This window comes from Eutrigla gurnardus, assembly GCF_963514095.1.
Source record: "Eutrigla gurnardus genome assembly, chromosome: 18".
In the NCBI taxonomy this organism is placed as follows: domain Eukaryota; kingdom Metazoa; phylum Chordata; class Actinopteri; order Perciformes; family Triglidae; genus Eutrigla; species Eutrigla gurnardus.
In genome coordinates this window covers 15,313,611-15,338,705 of record NC_139929.1, presented here as the reverse complement: position 1 = coordinate 15,338,705, position 25,095 = coordinate 15,313,611, and the positions used below count along the sequence as shown (strand labels likewise).

At 41.0% G+C, this 25,095-nt stretch overlaps 2 protein-coding genes across 4 annotated transcripts in view; both read right to left on the bottom strand.

Annotated features, from left to right (window-relative positions):
• Nucleotides 1-14,215, bottom strand: part of abca4a (ATP-binding cassette, sub-family A (ABC1), member 4a) — a 31,531-nt gene extending 17,316 nt beyond the window's left edge. For all 3 annotated transcript variants that reach the window (XM_084033458.1, XM_084033460.1, XM_084033459.1), the window contains exons 1-12: nt 14,088-14,215; nt 13,520-13,631; nt 12,770-12,863; nt 12,509-12,650; nt 12,129-12,268; nt 10,571-10,698; nt 9,874-10,071; nt 6,380-6,469; nt 4,909-5,143; nt 4,605-4,744; nt 2,487-2,603; nt 1,541-1,738 (exon numbers count right to left, since the gene is read on the bottom strand). In XM_084033458.1, coding sequence (XP_083889584.1) covers nt 1,541-1,738; nt 2,487-2,603; nt 4,605-4,744; nt 4,909-5,143; nt 6,380-6,469; nt 9,874-10,071; nt 10,571-10,698; nt 12,129-12,268; nt 12,509-12,650; nt 12,770-12,863; nt 13,520-13,585 — 1,548 coding nt within the window. In that variant the 5' untranslated portion in view covers nt 13,586-13,631; nt 14,088-14,215. The remainder of the gene's footprint in view (nt 1-1,540; nt 1,739-2,486; nt 2,604-4,604; nt 4,745-4,908; nt 5,144-6,379; nt 6,470-9,873; nt 10,072-10,570; nt 10,699-12,128; nt 12,269-12,508; nt 12,651-12,769; nt 12,864-13,519; nt 13,632-14,087) is intronic.
• A 329-nt stretch (nt 14,216-14,544) lies between these two features.
• Nucleotides 14,545-25,095, bottom strand: part of arhgap29a (Rho GTPase activating protein 29a) — a 31,258-nt gene continuing 20,707 nt past the window's right edge. Inside the window, exons 11-23 of the mRNA XM_084034347.1 lie at nt 24,813-24,995; nt 24,038-24,175; nt 23,710-23,900; nt 21,875-22,044; nt 21,630-21,758; nt 20,173-20,271; nt 19,882-20,045; nt 18,714-18,902; nt 17,945-18,082; nt 17,376-17,611; nt 16,919-17,222; nt 16,687-16,795; nt 14,545-16,524 (exon numbers count right to left, since the gene is read on the bottom strand). Of these exons, the coding sequence (XP_083890473.1) occupies nt 15,551-16,524; nt 16,687-16,795; nt 16,919-17,222; nt 17,376-17,611; nt 17,945-18,082; nt 18,714-18,902; nt 19,882-20,045; nt 20,173-20,271; nt 21,630-21,758; nt 21,875-22,044; nt 23,710-23,900; nt 24,038-24,175; nt 24,813-24,995 (3,024 nt within the window). The 3' untranslated portion in view covers nt 14,545-15,550. The remainder of the gene's footprint in view (nt 16,525-16,686; nt 16,796-16,918; nt 17,223-17,375; nt 17,612-17,944; nt 18,083-18,713; nt 18,903-19,881; nt 20,046-20,172; nt 20,272-21,629; nt 21,759-21,874; nt 22,045-23,709; nt 23,901-24,037; nt 24,176-24,812; nt 24,996-25,095) is intronic.

The following is a 25,095-nucleotide window of genomic DNA, read 5'->3' as shown; positions in this document are numbered from 1 at the left end:
TCTGAAGATCACTAAGTCAATAAGATAAATATGAATGTCACATGAAATACTGTATAGAATAAGTGGATGTTTTGATTGAAATGTTAGTGCTACAGAAAGGTCACCAAAGGTGACTAAAGTCATCATGATTCATCCTCTGGACACCATGAATGTTTGTACAAAATTCAATGGCAATCTATTTCATCGATTATAACATAATTCAGTCTGAACAAAAGTCTGTATTGATCGACCGATGGTATTGCCACCCCTAGAGTCATGCAGCTAGTGTGGATAAAAAGGTGAAAAGCTCAGCGTTGCCTCTGTACATTTGCATTTACATTTGCTTCAACAGGTTTTGTCTCTTCTCTTCAAAGCATCTCTGATATAACCACTCACTGCAGGCTAATGCAAATAGGGAGGGCCATGATCCAAAAGGAAACACTCTAAAACAACAATTTACCCCTGAGATCCCATACACCCAGCCCCCTCCAAACCCCAAAAGCACATAGACACAATTTGCTGTGCAAACACAGGCATGTATCCAAAATGCATACATTTACAGACACAATGTATACTAAACACACCCAGCAAATTATTCAAATCTCAAAGACCGTCCATTAATTTGCCCAAGCATTCACCTACTAACACTGCGGCCCCACTGTGTGGTGTGATACGCATGCATACCACCAACATGCAGCCAACCAGGCATCCAGCCATCCAGCCCACGGTCATTGTTGCCCCTTTATAAAGGATGGTGGATGGAGTGACAGCTGTATCTAATCGGCTTCAATCGTTCCCACTCTCCTTGTCACACTCAAGTGCTGTAAGCTTCAACTTGGACAAAAACAAAGAGCACCAACCATCCAGCCAGCCATGCCCCAAGGTGCCCCCCGTGTCACCCCCCAGTGTGATAGGCCTCTCATCCCGATTAGGCTCCACATGGACAGGGGTGATTTAAACTTTGTTTCAAATGCACTGGTTCACTAAATGTGGAGGGCACTCACAAGAGAAGGTTTGTGATGTTTTTCTGGGGGTTTATAAACCCTCCACTCCATCAGCAGTAACAAAAGAGAGCCGACAGCTAGTTTGCTGCTCTGGCTCTCGCCCACCTGGGTAGATTTCCATGTCTCTCGATGGGCAGACAAATTGCTGAGCCCAAAGACGGTTTATCTAAATGCTCACATTAAGTCAAAAGTGGCATTGAGCACATCATGGTCAGCCAACCAGGGTATTGAAATCAACAAGCGACAAGACCTGTGCTTAATTGGATTATTTCATGAATAGGCCTGCCCTAGAACTTGACATCTCAGGTGGAGTGAATGTGGAAAAACAGTCCACATTCTTCCTGTCAGAGCCCAATGGGAGAAGTTGGCAAAAACAACCCCGGCACCTTATTCTCATCTGGAAATGTGGAGCCCCCTTTGACTAGTCAGTATAATTCAGGATGCTGACACGCATTCCTCAAAACATTCAGGCAGCGGTATTTGAGAGTCCGGTAATGCATACTCTAAGATGAAGGATATGCTAAAACGATAGATGTGTTTCAGTCATCTCAACTCACATCTCCATATTGGTTGAGCATCCGAATGACCCGGTCAGTGAGGTTGAAGATGTCTCGCCAGTCGAAGTCAGGCATGTCAGCTGGACGGTCCTCTGGTGGGCCGTTGTACAGGAAGTTGAGGATGTGTTTGGAGGAGAACGGGGCCTCCTCTAGACTCCTGTCAATAAAATCCATCACCGATGGATTGCAGATGGTGTCCTGAACCAAAAAGAAGTAGGGATCCATGAAGAGCAACAAGCGTTTTTTAAGGGAGCTGTTTCTGAGACACGAGTAGCAACATAATAAACATTTCACATCGAAAAATCCAAGAAAAAGAAGAAAGAAAAAGCAACACACATCAAACAAATATTTTATCAAAGCATTCATATTCAAATTGACAGAAAAGCCTCCAGGAAGTATAAGAGTGCAAGAGGTAAATTAACCAGGGACGTAGATGAGGTTTATAGTGAGGCAGCAAGGAGAAAATAAAAGGGAAAGGTAGAAACTCAAAGACAGGGAGATGGATGGAAATGGGAAAGAGATGGCATATTTTGATAAGATAAGGTTTTGTATTCAAGCAGGAAACTTTGTTAACTTCTGAGACCTCAGCAAAAAGAGATCAGGATAAAATAACATCATCAATCACCTAATTCAAAGGGACAGTTGTTTGGCATTGGATTTCATCTGAATCGAAACATATCATATCCACTGTATTCGGCACAGTAGGGCTGATGTTGATGTCATTTGATATCATACTTGAAATAAAGTCAGCTGAGTTTTTCAATGCAGTGATCTTGCATGCAATCCTGTTTGTTCATTGATCCTTTCTATATTTGGTTGCATATTAAAGACGTTTCTACAACAAAAACATGATTTGATTAAGTTACTTGTGTGTCCTCATTACTTACGACGTAATGGTGTACTGTTTTGAACCTATTTATACAGGCACACTGTATCAGCGTCCTACCCGGATCATGTTGACTTGGACTCCATCCTGGAAAAAAGCCCAGATCTGAGGAGCCACTTCCTCCCAGGCCTTCCCCATCGTCCTCAGCCTCTCCAGCTCTTCAAATGTAGTGTTTGCCTGCAGTAGAGATAGAAAAAATGTGCGTGAGAGTGTGTCAACATAGGAAGGACAGGAAATTGTTATCAAAAAGAAACATGCACACAACTATTCTCACAAATGCCCATATATGGGTGCACACCTTTCAGATATATGTGGAAAAAAAACATTTTGAACAAATGTATAGAAGAAGAACATGTTGGCAGGAATACTTCAAGTCTACTCAGGTATGCGGGCGCACGTGTAGGCCTACACGGTGTTCAGAAACTCAAATACACACGTTGTCACAGTTCTCCTAATCTCCCGCTACATACCATTCCCACATTAAACTCTCTGTGAAAACATGCTCTGCAAAGACAACACACACATTCTCACACAAAGAATTCCCGCGGGCCTGCTCAGATAACCAGAAACTGTGCAACAAACGCACTCTGTGCCAAATCGTCAAATATTTACTGCACGCTTATCGTTAAAACCCTGGATGTGTGTGGGTACAGTGCTTTGTGCGGCAAATACCAAAGACCGGCTATTTCAGTATTCAGTCATGCGCAGTGGGGGATGAAAGCGCTCAAGAGTACACCCAATTAAACGCCTTCCTCTTCTGTGTGTCTGATTTTGGGTGACAATGGGGACAATGGAGCTGGGGTGACAATGGAGGCTGTTGGTGACAACTGGCCGAATTCATTCAGCCGGCCCAGTGAATCCCAGTCAGGTTCCCACAAGTGAGTGCTTCCTCATTCCCCGGGGCCGTTTAAAACAGCAGGCAAGAGAAGGAGGAGGAAAGGGGGATTTCTTGAAGTGATTTCTTCCAAGGGGGCAGCGGAGGAATCTTGTAGTTGATGTGGGATATTTTGTGCCTAAATTAGCCTATACAGTGGTGGAACAAGCGTTGTAGCACATTTAGTTCCACAAGTGTGATCTACTAAACTCAGTGAAATACTAGGGGTCACATCTACAGAGACGCATCATTGCCTTGCGAGAGGGCAACAAACATTTCAAGTATTTCAGCTAAAAGGTAAACATAATGCCTATCAGCTATGCCTGCCTTCTGATTTTCTGGGGGACAGATCGGTATAGCACAGAATGCTCAGAAGAAAGTTTTCAACACATCTATGTTTTGGTTTTCAGTCTGCAAATGTTCAATGTCTCAAACCAGGTAAGGGAGCATTGATGGCAGGATGCAGGGAAGACCTGGAACGGTCATCATCACACAAGAGCAGTCACATAAAGCGTGAAAACATATGTTTAAATGCTTCACTTGGAGTTTCTTCTGAAACAAACTTCTGATGCATGACAGAGTTGAGAGGAAGAAAGCAAAGAGCCTGTAGAGGCCATGTTTTTGGTGTTGTAAAGGAATGGATTAACCCCTTAGTCATTACTTTCTTAGTGCAATTAAGATCCCAATCTGAGGGGAAAGGAAAACAAAGAGGGCATTAAAGGTCAGGAAGGAGGAAACACAAGTGTGTGCGTGTCTCTTTGTGTGCGTGATCACACGTCTTTAAGGAAAGACCCTTGCTGCTTACATAACACTGAAAGAGCTGTGGCGCCAGTGGACTATGTGGTAGTCACCACAGCCGATCAGCCTGTGTTCTTCCATTGCAACCAAGCCATCCATGACTGCTGCTCCCCTTGAAGGGCTTTGACCAACACATATCTACATCTAGATACAAAGGGCTGGACATGACATGAGGAAAGCTGATCCCCTTTGGAGGGAAAACGCATTGTTCACTGCAGTGGGCTTGCTTGCTACAAAGAAAATCAAAGATACGGACATCGTGGAGTAACAGACATCATAGATGAAGTGGTTATCTGACAAAAAAATAAAGTAACATGCTTGTCGAAAAGAAGAGCAATAGAGTCAAAAGTAGAATTGAATGCCTTTCGGAACCCAAAATGCAACCCAACCAAAATGATTCACTAATATTGTTAAGAGCATGTCTTACGGCATCTCAAGTGTATGAAACCACAGTTTGACACCTTGCTTTAGATGAAAACATCCACCAAGTGACCAATACTGCTTACATTTCGTATGATCTGCCTGACAGCAGGCGAGTCAGGTGCGTAGAGGATCTGTCCCATCAGCATCGGCTTGACAGAGTTCCACACAATCCTGGTGACAGGGTTGGACTCCAGCTCTTTCATCAGATCATTGCAGAAAGGACCTTCAAGGAGAGGTAATGTGTTATATACTCGATACATTCTATTGAAAGAGAATATGGGTTTTTAAATGCACCATATTTGGTGGGCTAAAAAGTGGTTGAAAAAATGACAACGTCTAGTCTACTCCCATGTGTCATACTAACATACTAATATCTGGTCAACTCACTGGTGCTGTTGTCGTATGTGTAGTGACTCTGTGCCCTGCGGCTGCTGATGCCCAGGAAGGCTTTGTAGTTATTGTCCTCATACCAGTTCAACGAGGCAACTCGGGAGAAAGCGCCCTCAGTGTAGCCACAAACCAGGCTGGAGGCAGCAGCCATCACCTGCCTGAAGGACAGATTGTTCTGGAAGAGAGGAGTTATGACCTGGAGAAGCTCCCTGGAGCTATTCATCTGGTACAACTGTGGAGGGGAAGAAAGGAAAACTTATCTTAGGTAAGTGTTAGATTTGAGATGTAACATAATACATAACATGACAGCTCTTTTATGTTGAAGATATGCTAAACAGCAATCCCAACAACAATAAAATTATTTATAAAATATTAAAAAAAAACTTGAATAAGCAAATGCAAGGCCAAACGTCTGGTACATTGATTATAAAACTGTACTTCCATTAACCACAGATCATTGTTTTGATAGTTAAAACAACTCAATGTGGTGTATGTTGCTGTTTGCATGGCTACCTGTTTATCAGATGAAGTAATCAGATGCATCGGAATGTTTAAATGTGAACAAAGCTGTTTTGTATATTTTCACAAGAGGCAGCTACTCACCTATTGTCCTTATGAATCGGCAAATTAATTTCTTAGATAAACTGAAGCATGTGTTCCTTTATAAGTTGAAAAAATGTGTAACTGATTTTCATATTACTTACTAAAAAATGCATTGTCACAAAGCTGTTATTTTAGAGATACGTGGTTTTCAAAGGGTAGTGACACATGGTACCTTAAAATACAATTATGTTCTAAGAATAACTATTTGATTTCTTATTTGGCCACAACTATTTTATTATTTCACATCATCCGTCTCCACTGCAGTCTGTCAATGGTCAAGACAAAGACAAGCGTCCTGCCAACAGGATGTCTGACTGTCAGCTACACTAGATATTCCATGGTGACATCCACAACAAACAATACATTATTTCCACACGCACGTACACCGAATGTTTAAAAAACAAATGCACCCTAATTGACATGATACAATTAGACAATTTATATATATTCTGTGTGTTAAAGTCCAAATTGCTATTGACACTGAAACATGTTCACTGCATGCAACTTATGGTGACACTGATGAGGGTAAGCTAAAGTATTATATGTCAGTGAGAGAAGGCCAAAGACAAAAACAAATGCATCATCAATTACCACTGATGTTTAACCTTTTCCCTGTCTCAAGGCTTCACCTGCACTGGCAGCCTCAGTGTTGTTTCCATAGGGATGGTCCCATAATGATGATGTATGTGTTTTTGAGGCTTAAGAGGTCGGTTCTGGATTTAGCCTTCCTCATACGCACTAAATGATATCCCCCTACTGTCTGTGTTTGCGTAAAAACTCAGGCGAGAGGAAGCAACTGTTTCCTGACAGCTAAAATTAGCAGGCGCTGATCTTTTGAATGGAGCAGGACCAGACCGTGCCTTACCTCTTTCAGTTTGTCTGAGACAGCAGAGACGACCCGTACCCAGAGCCGAATTTCAATGCCTGAAGAGTGATTGTCCAGCACAAGAGGAAGCTGGAGAGAAACAAAAATGCATTCTTATAATATGAATAATGTTCTGTTTCTCAAAATCAACACCACATTCCACATACATCCGGTGTCTTGAGGACACAGAGGAAGTTACACCCCCTCCCTGGCGTCACTTTGTTTCTGATGAACAAGATAACAAGGATACGATGATAGCGGCCCTTGATAACAGCCAATTTGTAGTCTGACCAGGTAGCATGATAACAAGTTAAATGTATTCAGATACAGCGTGTACTAAAATGATATGTCTTATAGGTTGTCTGGTTAAACAACAAAACACTCTCGTTTTGTTACATAAAGCAACATGTATTTGTGCCGTAAAGCAATTGAAACTGATGTTCTTCATTTTCATTCAAATGTCTCATGATTGATAACAAGCGGATTTATACATTAAATAATGTATTGGCATATATAATTAGATGATAACATATGCAGTGACATGAACATGTTTTGGTGGACCGACCAGAGAGAAACAACTGGAGAATCATTTCTGACCTTAATCATTATATCTGCTGAGCACAGCGTACTCTTAAGGATCTGTTGGTTTGGTCAGAGATCTTCCCGCCAGCTCACAACACAATAGGCTAAAAGTTCCAGGAAGCATCACAAGGCCAAGACAGAAGTGCCAGAGAAGACATCCTCTCCTATTACATATTTAGATTCAGTGAGCACAAACCCATCCTCCTCAAAAGTTTCCTATTCAAACGAAACATAAACACTGGCACGTCATACAAGGCTTTTTATCTTTAAGGGATGTCTTTTCTGAACCTCCTCTAAGGATAAAAGACCATCTTCATTTTCCAAACCTCCATTGACCACTCGGATACCAGTTCACCATGGTTTCTGCTGCTTTTTGCTCAAACACCACTCATGCAAAGTATTTTCTTCACTAAGCGCTAAAAATGTTGAGAATGCGATGGCACGTCATTATGTCAATGCTAATCATGGATTGGCCTCTACCCTCAAATTCTAGGGTATTGAAAAGATGTCATCCCCTTTGGGAGGGAACATTGTACACAAACTGTTCCCACAGAGAGCGCTTTTGGATTTATACAGAGTTAGGGATGGGACGAAATAAGATTTTATTGTGATAAAATACATTTAGTTGATCTCTGTGAATTTCCATTGTCGGGATATTTTTGCAAGTTTATTTCTAGATCGCAATTATGAAAGAGAAGTGAAAAATGAAGCTGTTTTTTTTTTTTTTTTTTTAAAGGGGCCTCCATGGATTATCAGACAGAACAGACTCACACAATGTTGCTGTTTTTAAATTTTATGCAATAAAATATTTAATTGATGACATAATGTGAGGTAAAGTGATTCCAGGATGCTTTGCTACCATTTTAAAGGGTTTTAATCACAGGATAATATCGTGAATTGCAATTATTGTGAGCAGAATAATCTTTATTAATTCTCATATCACCTCATGCTTACACTGAACACAATTCAACCATATATTTTAAATGAGGAAATGAATTTATCTCGGGGGAAAACTTTTTAGCTTTTCTCTCTACAGCACAAGACCGAGACAGCCAGACGAGTAAACTTGGCCCGGTCCCATGTCATTGTGCCTTGATGAAGATGAGGCAGAGGTCGGCCATTGTTGCTGTGTGTGTGTCCTTGTGGCCCATGTTTACTCTGTGAGTACTAAACAGAGGAGCATCTCTTCTCTAAGCTAATTACAGACAGAGGCCACGTCTGCCTGCTCAGCTAATGCTCACTGCTGTTTCAGCCGTACCTATTTGAGGCACGCTGGCAGAGCTGCATACTCTTAATTAAGTCTCTTGTACATAAATGGGGCCTGCTTAAATGGGATAAGGTCTTCCCAGCAATGTATTCCACTACACTAAGTCTTGTTGGTTCATTCATTATTGGAGGTAATTTTATTAAGTTTTCAGATTGAAATTTTGTCTCGAGTTTGTTTGCTGTATTTAGAAAATTTAGACTAAGCACTCAGTAAGTCCCAGGTAAACAACTGAAGCTTGGCGGGCATTCAATAATATGTATAATATCTGACAGATCACATGTTGTCTCTGTTTCCCTCTTTTTATTTATCTGTTTTATCTGTTGTTTTTCTTTGGTTTTGTTTTTGGTTCTGCTTTGTTTTGTTATTTTATTAATCTTTTCCTCGAGGGAATGGGAAATAGCAATTTGGTACAACCTGGCATAATGCATATTTTCTTGTTGTACAAGATTAATGTCTCTATTGTGCCTTGTCACTGTCTCAAAATAAAATAAATTACAAATTACAATATCTGACATGATTATTGTAATCCATATATTTTAATAGATGCCTTTTCATCTACACTTCCTACTTGTTTATTACTAGTATTTGTTATGTGTCATAATAGATTATGGTTGAGAATTGTATTAATCATATTATTATAATTATGAAATATAAAAACAAACTTGAAATGCATCTTTTATGCTTATTGATTTGCGTTCTTGTAATACAGAGTTCTTTAACATTCCTGAAGAATCTCAAGATACAAAGCCAACTTGTATTCTCCTGAGAACTATTTGTCCCACCCTATGAGTCAGAGCCTTTGTGAAAACACTACCTCCTGCTCTGACCTCAAATGCTGCATGATAGGCTTGTGTGGGCTTGTTACGTTTCGATCCAGATGTGATTCAAGCACATATTCCTGATGTGATGACAGAAACTGAAACCAGGAGCTGGTACACTGAATGTACAAAATATGAGGGGACATCTTACAGAGCTGAAGCTGTTTGACGATGCAATAAGGTCTATTGTTTACTTGTAATAAAAACAGTAGGTGCATCTTTTAAACACTATAGTTCCTTTAAATATTCTTACAATGAACACAGCTGTAAAATGCCAACCACGCAAACCATTAAAAAACAAAAGATCTTAATAAATTGACTTGTCAACAGGATTAATGGATTTCTCAGACACATGAGTTAAGACTTTCATGACACTGCTTGACAACTATTTTGCAAATGGCACATCCTGCCAAATGCTATATTGCCTAGCTTGACCTCAAGTCATTCAGCAAGCTTGGCTCAGCCTGTTGTGAATAGCCATTGATGATTTTTGCAAATGAGCTAATATACATGGCAAGACCCCAGATGGTACTCATCCAACCATAGCTCTATAATGGCCGTTCATAAAGCTTCGCTCATCTAAATTGAGGTCTCTGTGAGATGCAGTCGAGAGCACAATGGATGGCTGTCAATGGTATAGCACTGTGTAAAAGTCGAGAAAGGGCTCCCAGTGAAATTTGTAAACCATTAAACAATAGGCTGTAGCTTTTAGCAATGAGCTTTGGCACATATCCACAACCTACTGTGGTAGTTAATGAAGGTATTATTTATCTAATTGTTTGCAAAATTGCTACATAAATAATAATAACATCCAATCCAACACTGACCAGTCTGAAGAGCTTGAAGAAGTCGACATTAGCGTAGAATTTGTCCTCAATGATCTGCAGCCGTTGTGGGGTAAGCATGCACATGGCGTTGCGAACAGCGTAGAGTCCTCTGCGGCTGGGGAAGATGAGGAAACGCTCCAGCAGGGTCAGGCTGCAGGCTATGTCCTTCAAATGCAAGGCTGGAACCCCAAAGGCAAACTGACAAAAAAATGTAAGTATTAAGGAGATGTGCTTAGGTTAAGTAGGAAGATCTTAAGCATTACATACTGTCAGCACATCCCTTCTCTCCTGTGTTGGATGATCTTTTTCTTTAAGCTGGGGGCGCGTTGACTGCCATCGTGGCTACAATACACTGACTATTGATAAGTAACACCTACAACTTCAAAACACCCAAACTATCCCTTTAAGTGGAAACAACAAATAGCCCTTTTGAGCAACTAAAGATCTGAATGTATTTGTTTGTGAGTATGTTGAGCTCTTGTGCAATGCATGCTGGGATATGCTTGGAGGATTTATGTGTTTTCCTGTGAGTATTGCCAAAGGCACATTTCTTCCAGCTGTTTTTCAGACAGAATTACTGATAGCATTGAATCAGATAGTAGTGCTTTCTAGTCATAAGAATCTACAGTGTGTGTGTGTGTGTGTGTGTGTGTGTGTGTGTGTGTGTGTGTGTGTGTGTGTGTTTTTGTGTGTGTACCTGTTCAGGCCTGATTTGGGCATTGACTAGCTGATACACCACAGACTCTGACAGAGGAATGTCTCTCAGTAGGAATGACGTCAGAGTCTCATCGTCCTTAAGGATAGTTTCCACCTTTACTCCTCGGCCTACATGAGAGAGATGTGTTATGTGAAGGAAAATGACACAAATGATGTGTGTGATGGCTCTAGTTAGAACCGATCGACCACGGCAGTCACCAAAATAAGGATTTACCCCAGATCTTGTCTTCTGTGCTTCACAAAAGAACACTCTATTTTCAGGCAGTGGATAATTAATACAATGAACGAATCACCATACTTAGTGGCACATATTTGGGGCAAGTTGTGACAAACCTGTTGTATTAAGGATCGGAACATATGAAGACACTCCACCTCTGCTTGGTCTCATTATTCAGTGGCCTGTCTGTGCTTGAATAAACTTTGCTCTTTCAAGCAAAGTGCCGGTGTGGCCTGCATCCAGGTTCAGCCCTAGATTGACTTGGCTTGTGATGAAGTCATCGTGCACCCACTTGAAACCATAGGGTTAGGCACACCAAGTGAACATTTACAACACACTCATTACTGACACAAACTTTTTTACTCTCAGGCACGTTGAAGCTAGAGTGGTGATCTGACTGAAAACAAACTGTATTTGCGAACTATTCCTTTATACAAAATGCACACATCCACTCAAACCCTTTTCTGTTTCTTTTTTCCACAATTACATAACTCGGTTCTCAACATGATTACATTTTCTTTCCAGGGCCTCATGGGTACTAGTGTGGAATGTGGATCCATATCTCCGTTAAAACATCTACATATTTCTCCATGAGAGTGGCAGCATAGGGAGCAACCAGACGTAACCATTCACAGGCTGGAATGCACTCATCCTCATTCCACTCCCATTATAAAGGTTTAGTTTGCTGGGGAACATGCTGTATAGATATGTGGATGTACGTGAATATGTTGACATGAATAGATTGTTTGCATGGCGATGGGCTCAGTGTTTCTATGGTATGTTCTCTCTTGAAGTGAAGCATGGAAGGAGGGAAGAATTGCTTTCCCCCAAAGTAAACAAACACACTGGTGGTGAAAGTAAGCAGCTTACATTACGGGCCTTTCTTAAACCCATGTAATATAATCCTGCTAGGCTGCACACCTATGACTGATGGGAAAATGTGCGAGATATGTAAGTTGTGACCAGGTGATGCTTCCAAATGTTTTAACATCATGACCTGACATTTATGTGCATTTTCCTCATGATTAGCGCACCTAAAAGTGTCATAACAAATCAAACTACAATATTTACAAAGCAATTTGGAGAGAAAACGCATAAGTACCTGGAACCAAACTCTTTGTATGGTTTTCCAGGAGCAGGGCACTAAGAATAGCTTGCAATGCTAAATGTAGCTAGGCTGTATTTTAAAGACATAAACTTCCAAATCCTTAATGTGGAAATTCAGAAGTTCCAGTGACGCAACTAAAGTTCCAGTGACGCAACTAACCTCTGCAAACAATGCTGTTCTTGCAGTTTGTTGATGAAAGGCTGGAGCACTAACCTGAAACATGTTCGGGATGGGTGCGCAGGGTGTCCATGAAGTTACTCATAGCATACAGTTCCCTCCAGAGGCGCCCCAGCGGCAGAGACTCCGGGTCACTAAAAAGAAGCTCTTGGGCATCCGTGTAGAACCGAGCCAGTCTGAGATCACACACATTCACACACATTAAGTCTCGTTTAACAGCAAATTAACAGATTGCATACACACACAGAGACTTTTAAACATGTAGAACATTATCCAGAGACATTGAAACATATACTTTTTGATCCCATTACATAACATTACATAATTCTGCCTTTTCATCGCAGATAAAATGTTTTATCGGAATTCAACACCTCTAGTTTGAAACGACCTCCCTCTCAGCCCAGGGCGATGCTTACATGGAATTGTTGTAGTTGGACACGAGGCCAGGAGATTCACCACGGGTGGGGTATTGAAAACAAGGGTTATTGGCGTTACAGAAGATTCCCTGGATCCATGGCAGGACACCTGTGGAGGGCATGGCCTTGTTTGGGAAGTGGCCTGAGGTAGAGAAGATACCGTTGACTTTCAGTGCTTTGCACAAGTCATTTATTAATAAGGCATGATATGTCATATATCAAATGTTTCTGATAGTTTCTGGTAAAGAGCTGCTTGCATACATTCATGTTGACGGTAGAGTGGATTCACTCGTCTTAGCCACACGAGCCCCATGAACAGCATAACAGGCCACATGATCTCCATGAAGAAACGCACCTGGTTGGAGAGAACACCGTAACTTTTGTAAAACTGAAACTTTTTCTGAATGTTGTATGAAGGCATTGAGTAAGTCATGCAGATGTTCAACTGATTGTTGTATAAAAAGTGCCTTCAGACAATGCATATACGTAGGCCTACATTTGGACTAGTTTGTCCTTATTGGCAAACTGGTGAAATAGGGCAATTATGCACTAATATAGCACTTTGTTCTCAATAGAAAATGGATCTCCCATTCGTGCAGCTGTATGTTACATTTGATAAAATATAATAAACTAGGTTCAGTAGCTACAATAGAAAGCATGCTCATGATATGACAAAAAGAACTCCACAATATTCTGTAGGTCTATATTTTCATGAAATCTGACCTTTGACTTCCATTTTTGCAAGACTGCAATATTGCTAATGTTAGTTGCCATTTTAAGCATTAGAGGCATTAAAAAGCATTAACTGACTTTAGGTATTCCTTTAGTTCATTATAGCGTTTGCATTATTCAATTGTATAAATGATTGCAGATGATCACAGTCTCATGTTTCAGACAAAAACATATTTTCAGGAAATGTTATCGTCAGCAAAGAATCACACCTGACCTGAAGGCATTTTAACCCTCACAGGGATCAATGAAGTTAGTAATTGATGGATGGGAGGATTTTACCCTGTGCCTCCTGCGGATGGTCCAGTTCTTCCACAGCAGGAGTTTGACCTGTGTTCCGGCCCCCATGGGACCTCTGTTTCAGCCCAGCAGTTGCTGGGACCAGCCAACAAACCTGTATTCAACCAGTCCACAATACTCTTGTGAGCTAAATAAAGTTACCTTGTGTTTTACAAGGACATTCATGACTTTAAACCATGCACATCAATTGCATGTGGAAAGCCATATTTAGTGGATGAAGTCCAGTGTCTAGCCATTCATGCTGAGAGTACTCTGTCAGTATGCTGACCATGTGAAGTGTCTTGAGCTCATTGACCTCATTACAGAGCTATAGCCTTCACATGGTCAGCATAACAAGAACATACCTCTCCAGTCTCTTAACATTGTCTCAGTACTATTCATGATGAAAGTCACTACGATGAATATCGCACATGCACGGTGCATGTAACAGCATTAACTTTGATTTATGTCAGTTACAACTACCATCCAATTGTATGTCCATCACATTAAAATTAAATATACAATGACTCAATGCCAAAACACGGCTATAATCCAGAATAACATCACTTACCTCAGAAAATCACCTGCCACTGTAGAGCAATAACCAATACACAAAGCATAAGACCACATATTCTACCGTGTGCTCCTTACGGCTGCTACAATCCAGACCTTGTGAATAGTTAAGCAGATTGATTTAATCTCCTTTCTCAATGCTGGGAGTCTGCTAATGCTCTCATCTGCTTGTAGAGGCATGCATGACGCGAACAGTATACGTTATACAGTGTAATCCTACCTGCTATAATCTGCTACAACTGGTAAACTATACATATGCATCTTTTAACTACAATTTAACAAATATTACTCCATAGATTCACGAGATGTCATGCTGCTTAATATTTAGTTTACTGTATTACATGGATAAATCTGGTCTTTCTAATCAGTATACGGTTGCATAACTTCTAGTAATCATGTCGCTGAAAGTTTTCAAGTTCTGTAGAAAAAAAAAAACACACCAGACCATCATCAAAGTTGGAAGTTGTCAGATATATTTTAATAAGTTACAAAAGGGTGTTTGTTTTCATGTACCTGTTTTGTTTTTGTTTTTAACCTGGAACTTTCAACATTCTGCCAACCTTGTACATTACCATGAAAAACAGATACCATTTAAATAAATGATGCACTTCCTTTTACTTACAAAGAACGTGTTTCAGTTTCGGTTATTGATAAAAATCGAATTCACTTAAAGGGAAAACAGCTTTGGCTATTAATAAATGTAAATGGTATATCAAAATAATAAAGATAATGCCATTATACAATCCAGTGGCATTTCTAAAAGCTTTTCAGATCAGTGTAAGTTGACACCATACAAGTTCAACAGTATAAAAACAAGTGGATGTATACCCTTTGCAACTGGTGCTTCATAACATCACCAAATGCCAATGCAGATACCCAGTACAGCATGTAAAAAAGGTCATTATATTGCTTAATACGGAAGTTATTAGCAAAATTATTAATTGTAACCTAAATGTAACAGTTTAAAACATTCTGACTCACAGTAGGTAGAAACACGACTCTGTGGAAGAGTATTGATAAGTGCACCAAACTATTTTTCAGTGTTGTGGCTACATGCACTATTCAAACATAGTGGTTTTTGGTATATAAACATACATAGTGAGCCTGTAAGAACATGGTACAAAATATTAAAATAAAAATGTAATTGCACAGTTTAAAAAAAAAAATTATAAATATTCTGACTGGGTGCCAGAGTGTACTGAGCAAGTGATTGGTAAATGAAATATTGGTGAATCATGTTTAAAAATATACAGCAGTTTAAGTGCATCTTGTTTGTCTGTTGAGGACCAAAGGTACATTTAATTGTCCACACAGTGCCCACAATCATAGCACATCTGGAAAAGTGTCTTTGTAGAGTCAATGCAGATGTTTCTTACTCTTTGTCTAATAGAATATGGCACAAAATTGTTGACATTCGAGCATGTTTTTTTTTTTTAAAGATCTCTGCTGACTCCAAGGTGATCACACAAAATGAGCCTCTCGATGTTCTACCTCTTGGAGGCGCCTGGGCCTTAGTCTCTGGTACACTGGTTTGGCCTGGTTCGGGCCCAGTTCCTCAGGGCTAGAGCTGGGAGACTGAGACATGGCTGCTTGCTCCGCCTCATCGTCTTCCTCAAGAGGTTCATCTACAGACACTTCTATCTCAATCCCCAACTCCTCTTCTTCTTCTTCTTCCTCCTCATCATCATCCTCCTCCTCCTCCTCCTCTTCTTCTTCCTCTGCACTGTTAGCTAAAGCATAGTTGGGCAGCTCTTTAGCTTTGCTCCCTGACGGGGGCTTGTAGAAGGTCCCTGGGGGAGGCTGCAGAGTTCTGGGAGCCCTGAAAGTTGTTGCAACAGGGCTGTACTTGGTTACATTGTCCTCCCTTCTTAATGTCCTGCTAGGTCGCACTGCGACAGTGTAAGGTCTATCAGGGAAGATGGTGCTAATGCTCCCAGCGGTTCCAAGGGAGAAAGACGATGAGGATATGGGCACGGAGGCTGACAAGTTGCTGGCATCCACTGCTGTGCTCTCTGTGGATGAACTGGCCACAATTCTGACAGTTCTTGAAGCAACTTCATGCTTGTACTGTTTGTCCCAAGTCCTGCGTAATGTCTGTGTGTCAATAAATGTACTCCGGTAATGTGATCCTGCACGTAATTTTGTATTCTCCGTTTCATCCACCTCTTCGATGGACTGGTCACAACTTCCTCCTTTCCTGTCATCTTGGTCTGTGCTGTTACGGGAGTTATTCTCGTCTACTTGGCCTCGGGTGAGTATCCGCTCAGCTGGCAAGCTCACTGGCCGGGAGGATAGTTTGTTGCGAGGGTGTCGAAGCTGGACCCTGGCGACAGCAATATGCTGAGAACGACAGAGGCCTCTCTCACCAGGTTTGGCGGCCTCAAGAGCGCTAGATGACAGAACCCCATTAAAGGCTTCCGAATCCACTTCATCAACTTTAAAAAAAGAGAGATAAACGTTAACATATTGAGCAAATTATGTAGATATATAGACAATATCCAGCAGATAGCGTACAGAAAAATTTACTTCTGGAGTAATATATATTGGCATAATACTAATGCTTTTTATTGGTTACCTAGCTTTGTAACAATACTGACCGGGATCAAAGTCGTTTCCATCGAGGCGTGGCATAATCTCCTGAACCTCAGCCAATAAATGGGAAGAAGGAATTATGGAGGAATGCCTCTTATACACCTTAGAGCTCTGCTGTAATGAGAAAACATACACGAATAAGGACAGAAAACAAAGCGTCAACCCATCATTTAATGTTAAAAGACAAATGGACATGTATGCATGTTAAAACATGCATAAAAACACATTTCTAATTACCTCCTTAATGTCTCCCAGCGACTTGGAGTGCCTGCTCAGCTGCTGCTCCTTCTCCTGGTGTGCGAGGCGGGGTTGGGCATCAAGATCCGTAGGCGAGGTGGGACTCAGGGGACTGAGGGGGGTGTCGAAGATCATCTCGTAGTGTCTGATCAGGAGCTCAACAATGAGGGCCTGATATGGGTAATCGACCAGAGAGGAAAGGGAAACCTCAGCGTCCGTCTGCCTTGGTTTGATCAGTGTTGGGCCAAAGATGATCCCCAGGTTGCTGGCTGTCATCTTATTCTCCTCTGATAGCTCTGTCACCCTGGAAAGAGGAAGGCTTATTGCTTACACATTCTTTAAAAGTCCTGACCTGATCTTTTTCTATTGAATGGCATTTTACATTGAGTTGATTCACATTCAATAATAACCAATTCAATGAAATGTGTTATGGGTTATTTGTCTGTGTTGGCCGTACCGGTGCAGATGCTCTATGAGGAACTGCAGTGTCTTGTAATGGGCTGGTGGCAGCTGCCTCAGTAGGTCTTTGATCTTGAAAAGGACCCGGTTGAGGTCCACGCTGACCTGGGCCAGGGCCATGGGGTTGGGACTGAGTCGCAGTGCCTCCAGTTCCTCCACAATGATACTCTGGCTTTCCTTAGCCAGACCGATAAAGTCATTATAATAACGGAACAGGATGAGCGGCTCTGGAAGCTGCAGAGGAAAGTATGAGAGGAAAAAAGACCCAGAAAAACAAATGAAACAAAGAACTTAATAATAAACAGAGACAACTGGGATATGTGAGTAAAATGGGCAAGTGGGACAAAATTAGAAATCAGATAAGCAATCCGGGGATGAATGGTGGGGGGTATGCACCAAATCAAACAAAGACAAATAAATACCACTGCTGTGGTTTTGTTTTGTTCTGCAGAATACAATTTTAACAGTCTCGTTTCCTTATTTGGATGACCCTCTTTGTGGGTGCAAGTTACTTTACAATAAACCAATACCCGGTAAGTTAAGGATAATGTATGAAAAGCAGCCCACCTGTCTCAGATAGAGTTTGAGTACGTTGCTGATGTCGTGGGGGTAAAGGTCGGAGAGCTCCACCAGGTCCTTGCCGTTCTCAAACGCCTGGCAAAGCTTTTCTACCCGAGACTTGGCACCGTTCACGCGGTAGATACCCTTCACAGCACAAAAACAAAATGCATTCAACACAGGAAAATTAGATGCAATTCTCAGGATCACCATGGCAAATCTGGGTTTGCACCACTGCAGGATGCACTGTACAGCACAGTATATACATTTAGGTCATTTTGCAGACACTTTTGTCCAAAGCGACTTACAATAAGTACATTTTGTCAAAAGAAAGAAACAAAGAAACCACAACATATAATTTCCGATAAAGTAAGAGCTAAAAAATAGAACAAGTGTTAGGTCCTCATCTGAGTAGTATATGCATTTACAACAAATGCCTGCAAACTTTAACTTTGAAATTGGGTAAAAGTCACATACAAAATAACTGAAATTCAGGATTAATTATATTTATTACAGAACATTTGTTTTTATTAGCATTCATTTGGTGAAAGCAGCATCTTTTGCCAGGATCATGTTTGCAAAGGTAACTAGTACATTATTAGTCCTCAGAACATTGATTTTGATTGCAATTTATTTGCTGAGTCATAGTATTGGACCGTCTTCAGGGAAGCTAAAGAGAAATATTTGAAGAAGCAACATCGTATGAAAAAAAAAAAAAGGATTTTAACTGTGAGCAACATAATCTACACTCTTATGTCTGATATTTGACTGAAAGTACCTTAATGTTGAGCGCTCGGTTCTCGATTTCCGACGTACACTTCCGTATGATGAAGGGGATGCCATCCCGACTGTTCTTCGCTGCCTGTGTGAAGTCAATGCCAAAGAGGTGGAGTTTTCCCTGGAGCTTCTTATGCCCGCACTGGATGGCCAGGGTTTCGAGACACTTCTTATGGCAGGCTAACGAACACTGCAAACATGTTGAAAAGTATCTCAATTAAGAAAAACATCTCAACACACGACTGAATGTCAGAGATTTAAATAAAAAAGATGACACTGAATAATTCCCAGTTGAACATTTAGATTATTAGAGTAGGACAAAGTGTAGGTTAATAATTACACAACCAATCAAAACAATCCTACTAACAGACACTGACTATCTAGAAAGCTTTATTGTAGGCAACGGGACTTGCTTTAGGTGTTTGAAGACGTTTCGCCTCTCATCCAAGAGGCGTCTTCAGTTCTGAAGAACTAAATAACTAATGTAGAAAAAAAAAACTTGATATCAACAATGTTTCTACGTCTCTCCATCTTATAGCTTGGGCACAAAGATTTGCACTCAAAAGTAATTTCTGAACTACTCCTTAAATTTAAGACCAAAAAGCCAACACGGAAAACTTGTTGGTCTTGAACCAAAGCTATGGAATGATTCCAATATTCTCTTTTCAATGTGTCTAACACCATTACATAACACCTCTTAAAAACATTTTTTTTCAATGACCGTATTGTTATGGCCTTGTGTATCATCATGTTATCTAAGACATTTGGAAAGAAACTGGATCTAAAATAGACAGGGGGCACTGGGGTGTTGGCCGGGCTCCTCAGAAGACGAACAAAAGGTCTTCAGTTTCCACTGCCCCTGCCCCGAGTGAGACCAGATGGTGGATTTGGTCTCGGAGGAGAGCGTATGGCCAGTTTCAACATTTTTCCCTTTATTCAAAGGTTATTTTAATGAGGGAAGAGGTGGTCTTTTCAGTTTTGTTTGATTTTTGCTCACCATGAGTGATAAAGACACCATTGTGAAACTTTGGCAATGTTAATCTTGAACTTGTAATACTCTGAATGCTGCGGACTCGATAGATTAAATGAAGGTCCAATGAGGGTCTTATGGTTGCCGTTTTGTTCTACTAGTTCTAAAATAAAAGAAGAAGAAAAGAAACCAAGGTTACCTCCTCACACTCTGCTCCATGAAACACCACCAGGCTGTCACACTCACGACACTTGGATGGCGCTCTAAGCTTCCTCAACTTGTGGGTTTGAGCAGCCTTGGACATCTGAGTGTTTCGAAAGGGACCTGGTGAACTGGCTGTTTCGATTACCATCTCACTTAAACCTGCAGAGTGGAGGGAGAACGAAGAAACCAAGGACAAACACTATCATTAAAAGCCATTTGAATCCTGGAGAATATATACATACAAATGTAGAGTCAAATATATTTTTCAGCATTAATTTTGGCTCACCGTTATCAGATGGTGAAGGAAGCTCTCTCTCATCCAGGTCATCAGCAGACGACATGGTGCCGGTGGAGGGGGTTCTGGGTAATCTCCTCTTGAAGTCTCCTGAGAAGTAAGGCAGGACACACCAGTAAGACCACATCTCTACGGTTATATCAGGACAATTCAAATGGGTTCTGTCTTCTGTGGTCTACATAACAGCAGTGGCAATGAGCAGTGAGACAACGTTCCTGAATTTAAAGCGCCAAATGAAAAGGCGTCGTCGATGTTGATAATCAAATTACCAGTAGGGGGTCGTTGGTGAATCACACCTCTATTGACTGATCAGTTATTCCCAACAGACCCGATGTTATAAGGTTTTTGATATTCTAATGAGCCTATTAAACTGGCTCATCAGGGATGGGTGGGGGTGAAGGTGCTAAAAAATGCTCATCTTCACCATCTTGATGTTTTTGCTAATAGTGCACCAACGATCTACCAGCCTCCCCAAGCTGATACCGGTCCTGATCTTACTAATTAACTAGAAAATGATTATATTGATTGTTATATTAACATTTAAGTGTGAAAGAATTCAATCAGTATGGTGAATATTTAATAATGAGTATTATGTCCTTGGGTTGCGACCCATTGTCAAATTATTATTTTAGAAAGGGGACACACAGTGTATCAGCTGTCAAAGCCCACCTCATTAGGAGAACACATCAATCTATATGAATCTAATTTGGTTAAAAATCTCTGCAAACACTTGGAAACCTCCCACATCCTTATTATTAGGAAGCAGATTAAGCAGATTACAAGACATTACACTGTCTGTGACACACAGAGTGTGAGGAAACATTGGAAAACTCAACCTGCACCTAAACTGTCATTTTTATGGGTTTGCGTGCGATGTAGACTAACAGAGTTGCTTAATGTTCAACAAAGAGGCACCACTGTCAGTGGTTGCTAGGCCACTTGATTCTGATAACATACCAACAAAGTTGGGTGAACATCAAGTTCATAGGAATAAACATGTTTTCAGGCCCCAGGGCTGACAGTGAGCACTGAGGAACGCCCCTCCTGTCTATCTTCTGCAATGTGAGGTCTCTTTGTCATGACATAAGGCCTATAATATACCTGATATTTAGTGTTGCGTAACAATTGGCATAAACAAGGTGATTTGGCTTCCTTGGCTAGGCAGTAAATGTGTTTTTATTTCTGAAATGTAAAGATTTATGCAGAAGATTGAAGTTGTTAGATTATAATTTTAATAGGCTACAAATACCTTTTACAACATAGTGTATACAGAGATGGTTACAAGTAATAATCAATATATAATCAACATGCCTTTATTAAAATAAAGCAGTACTAGATTTATTCAATGATAAAAGCTAAATTCTACTTACAACAACACAAAAATGACAGGTGGATGTGAGCTTTAGGCAGTGAGCTCTTGCTGGATGAAGCTACCTGAACGGGCTTACCTGGGCTTGCAGTGGGTGAGTCCATAGACCGCGATTCACTGCTTCCTCCAGCACTTTCAGAATCGCTGCACATCCCTCCACCCTGACTGGCCGAGGCCCAAGGACGAAATGAGGCCTGAAGCCGAAGTGCTGGAGAAAAAAAAACATATTACAACACTGATAGGCACAATCATACAGCCCACTGGCATTGTACAAATCTAACTCTTTAATGTCTTCTCCTCATTATATCCATTAACGCTGCATACCTTGGATGTCAGTGCTACTGTTGGAGCCCCTCTCTGCAATCTTGGCATGTTGGGCAGTGGTCGGGCTTTCCACCTCATCTGCACCAAGGAGGTCAGAGGTCACAGATGCCTGGGAAAGGTTACTGTGGGACGAGTGGCTGCCACTTAGCGAGCGCTTGTTGAATAGCATTCTAGGGAGGAAAATTATGGAATGAAAATAAGAATTGTTTTTTAAATCTTGAGACATTCTTTGTGTTGAGGTGTAATAATCCTAATCATAAGAATGTATGTAAGACAAAAATATAATCTGTATTAGGATGAACCCCAGATGATGACAGGAAAACCAGAGCACCAAAACCAAAGCACTATTATTCCATTCAATTGAAGTTCTTCCTCTTTTCTGACTATGTTAGAATATATCTTGACATTTTCCAATGTCCACATTTAAGACAAGCAATACAACATTATAGACAGCATCTATATCAAAACACCCCTCTCTTCTGGACAATAAATTAGATCTCTCCTATGCCTTTAATGCAGGATCAATTTAAATAGTGAATTTCCTAATTCCATCAGTACTGAATAGAGACCTGAATAATCATGAGATCAGCCCCATTTCACCAACAAAGACAGCAGTTCATTTGAATTTAACATTCATTAAATGCATAGGTTTGATGTATCTCACAATACACAGTATGTAGGTCAGCAGTCTATATTTAACCAATGCAGAGGATGCATGTGAGCATGGATTCTTTTGATTAGAAGGATCAGAGGTGGGGGGAGAAAACTAAGAACAAAGCACTCTTATTTCCATGTGTGTGTGTGTGTGTGTGTGCGTGTGTGTGTGTGTGTGTGTGTGTGTGTGTGTGTGTGTGTGTGTGTGTGTGTGTGTGTGTGTGTGTGTGTGTGTGTGTGTGTGAGAGAGAAAGAGAGAGAGGGACAAACCTGTGTCAACAAAACTCACTCAAAAGAAAACACTTTTTTTCATGTAAGTACCATAAGATTTACTACTAAAAATCACCCACATTTAAAACCACCATCATGTTTTTCATATTATTCAGAAACAATGCTGTGTATATAACTGGAAAGCTACTGGATATTTGACAGCGGTTTAGTGAAACTGATTAAGCCTGCTGCCCTGGCTGCTCTCTCCCGTGACCACAATCATTTCCGCAGGAAGCTCTGGCCAACCCAATTGTTTTACGCTTTCCAAAACAAGCTCTCTCACCAGTGAGGTCTAAAGGACCACAAACATCACAACCACTCATTTTCACTGTATCTACAACCACTGGCTGACCATAAATAAACACTCCAGTTCCCACAGAATCCTAAGATGCAAGCTCTAAGCTGTTGATATAAAAGTAATTGTAGAATAACACGACATGTGAAGAGGCTAAAATATTTTCAAATTTATAGAAAAATGAAATTAATTAAACAACATTGACATTTTCTGTTAACCCCCATAAGAGCCAAAATAACTCAGTAATTTCCTCGATAAATCTGAGAAAGTAAACAATCACACTGATAACTCAGAGAGCTGCCAAGGTTAAAGTTACGAGCGGTCAAATTGAAATGGTCGTTGGTTGCATAGCTACCTACTCTATAATATGAGGGACTGTGACTAACTTACTGGAAATATTGTGCAAGTTGCTGCTGTTTACAGATTATTAATAAGAAAAAGAATGTTTTAAAACACTCCTGATCAATTGTCTGTTTTCCTTTGAGACCTACTGATTGCATGAAACGTCCATGATGCACTGCAATATTTTAGTAGATCATCTCCTTGCAAACCCCATAATGACAATGCAAGCCATTGAACCCAAGTGTGTCTCAGCAGTAGTGACTTGTTGTCTCACCCTGTGCTGTGTGTGACAGCTGAATCAAACGAGTGGGACTCCAGGCGAGCCCCATCAGTGGGTAGACTCCTGACAAAGTCGATATAGCGCTGGCCCGGATCGTACAGTTTGGCATTTTCACACAGACTCTGGTGGTTGACAGGGAGGGAAACAACCTGGGCCTGCTGCAGCTGGAACCAATTGACCGTCACCTGAAACAAGTAACATTAACTGTGCGTCAGACATTGAGTGCCTCCTCATCAGTCTGTCTGAGATGTAGTGCATTATTCCTGTTATGTAAGTTGGTCTAAAATGTGAATAAACATTTTTGATCAGCACATGAACTTACAGCCTTGAGGGTGAGGTCGCACTGGGAAACCATCTCTCGGATCTGAGTGATGATCTCACTCTTGGTGTTGGCCAGATCGCCTCTCTTGTCCCCGACATCAATCTGACATGCTTTGCAGTGCTCCCTGGCCTCATCAGCCTGTCACCAGAATGGAGAAAAAATCATTAAAATTCTCATTTCCATGATTGATATTTTTTCAGCAAGATAAGTTGCAACTGCTGTCAGTCACACGGTCCAAAGTTGTTGGACCAAAAGATGCTCATCGGCTCACGTGGGCACTTTAAGAACAAAGCACAAGTGATGGGAGGGATTGGAATGAAATGCTATCTGAGTGTCACAGGATAATAATGAGGCAATAACAAACGCAACCGCTTACATGGAATGTGACCATGCTAGCTACAGTTTAATTGACATTACGCATTTTGAATAGAGCAACTGGGGCTGAGTTTGTGGTCCGGGGAGCCTGCTCTGTGGCAATGGCATAAATGTTAGGGCTGGGCAGAGAATCCTTGTCATTTCTTTTCCGCCTTTTTCTGTCTCTCTGTACTTTAATTGTCCAATAAAGGTCAACAGTACAAGAACAGAATATCAGCCTCTACCGGTCAGAGAAAAATGGATTTTTGAAATGCCAAACAAAGCTACGTAGGTGAAATCCTATCATTAAAGCCAGCATTAACACACTAAAATGGAATTAATCAACAAACAAAAAAACAAGTTTAATTCATAGAAATCTACACTGCATCACATTTTAGAGCCAACGGATGAGTTGCTGTACCTTCTGCAGGGCCTCCTCCTCCAGCCTGCGCCTCTTCTCTAGCTGTTTGACCGCTGCTGCTCCTCCACCTCCTCCAATCTGCTCCTCCTCCAGGCGGCTGGTGGACACCTTGGCCTTCTCATACTCCTCCTGCCGCTGGGCCTGCAGCAGCCGAGCCTTCCTCAGAGCACTGTCGGCCTCGTTCTAAAGACACAAGCATATAATAAAGTTCATACACAGACAAACAAAGATAAGTATATCTCTGCTACTGGATGTGTCCACTTAAATTAAATCAACAACTCGT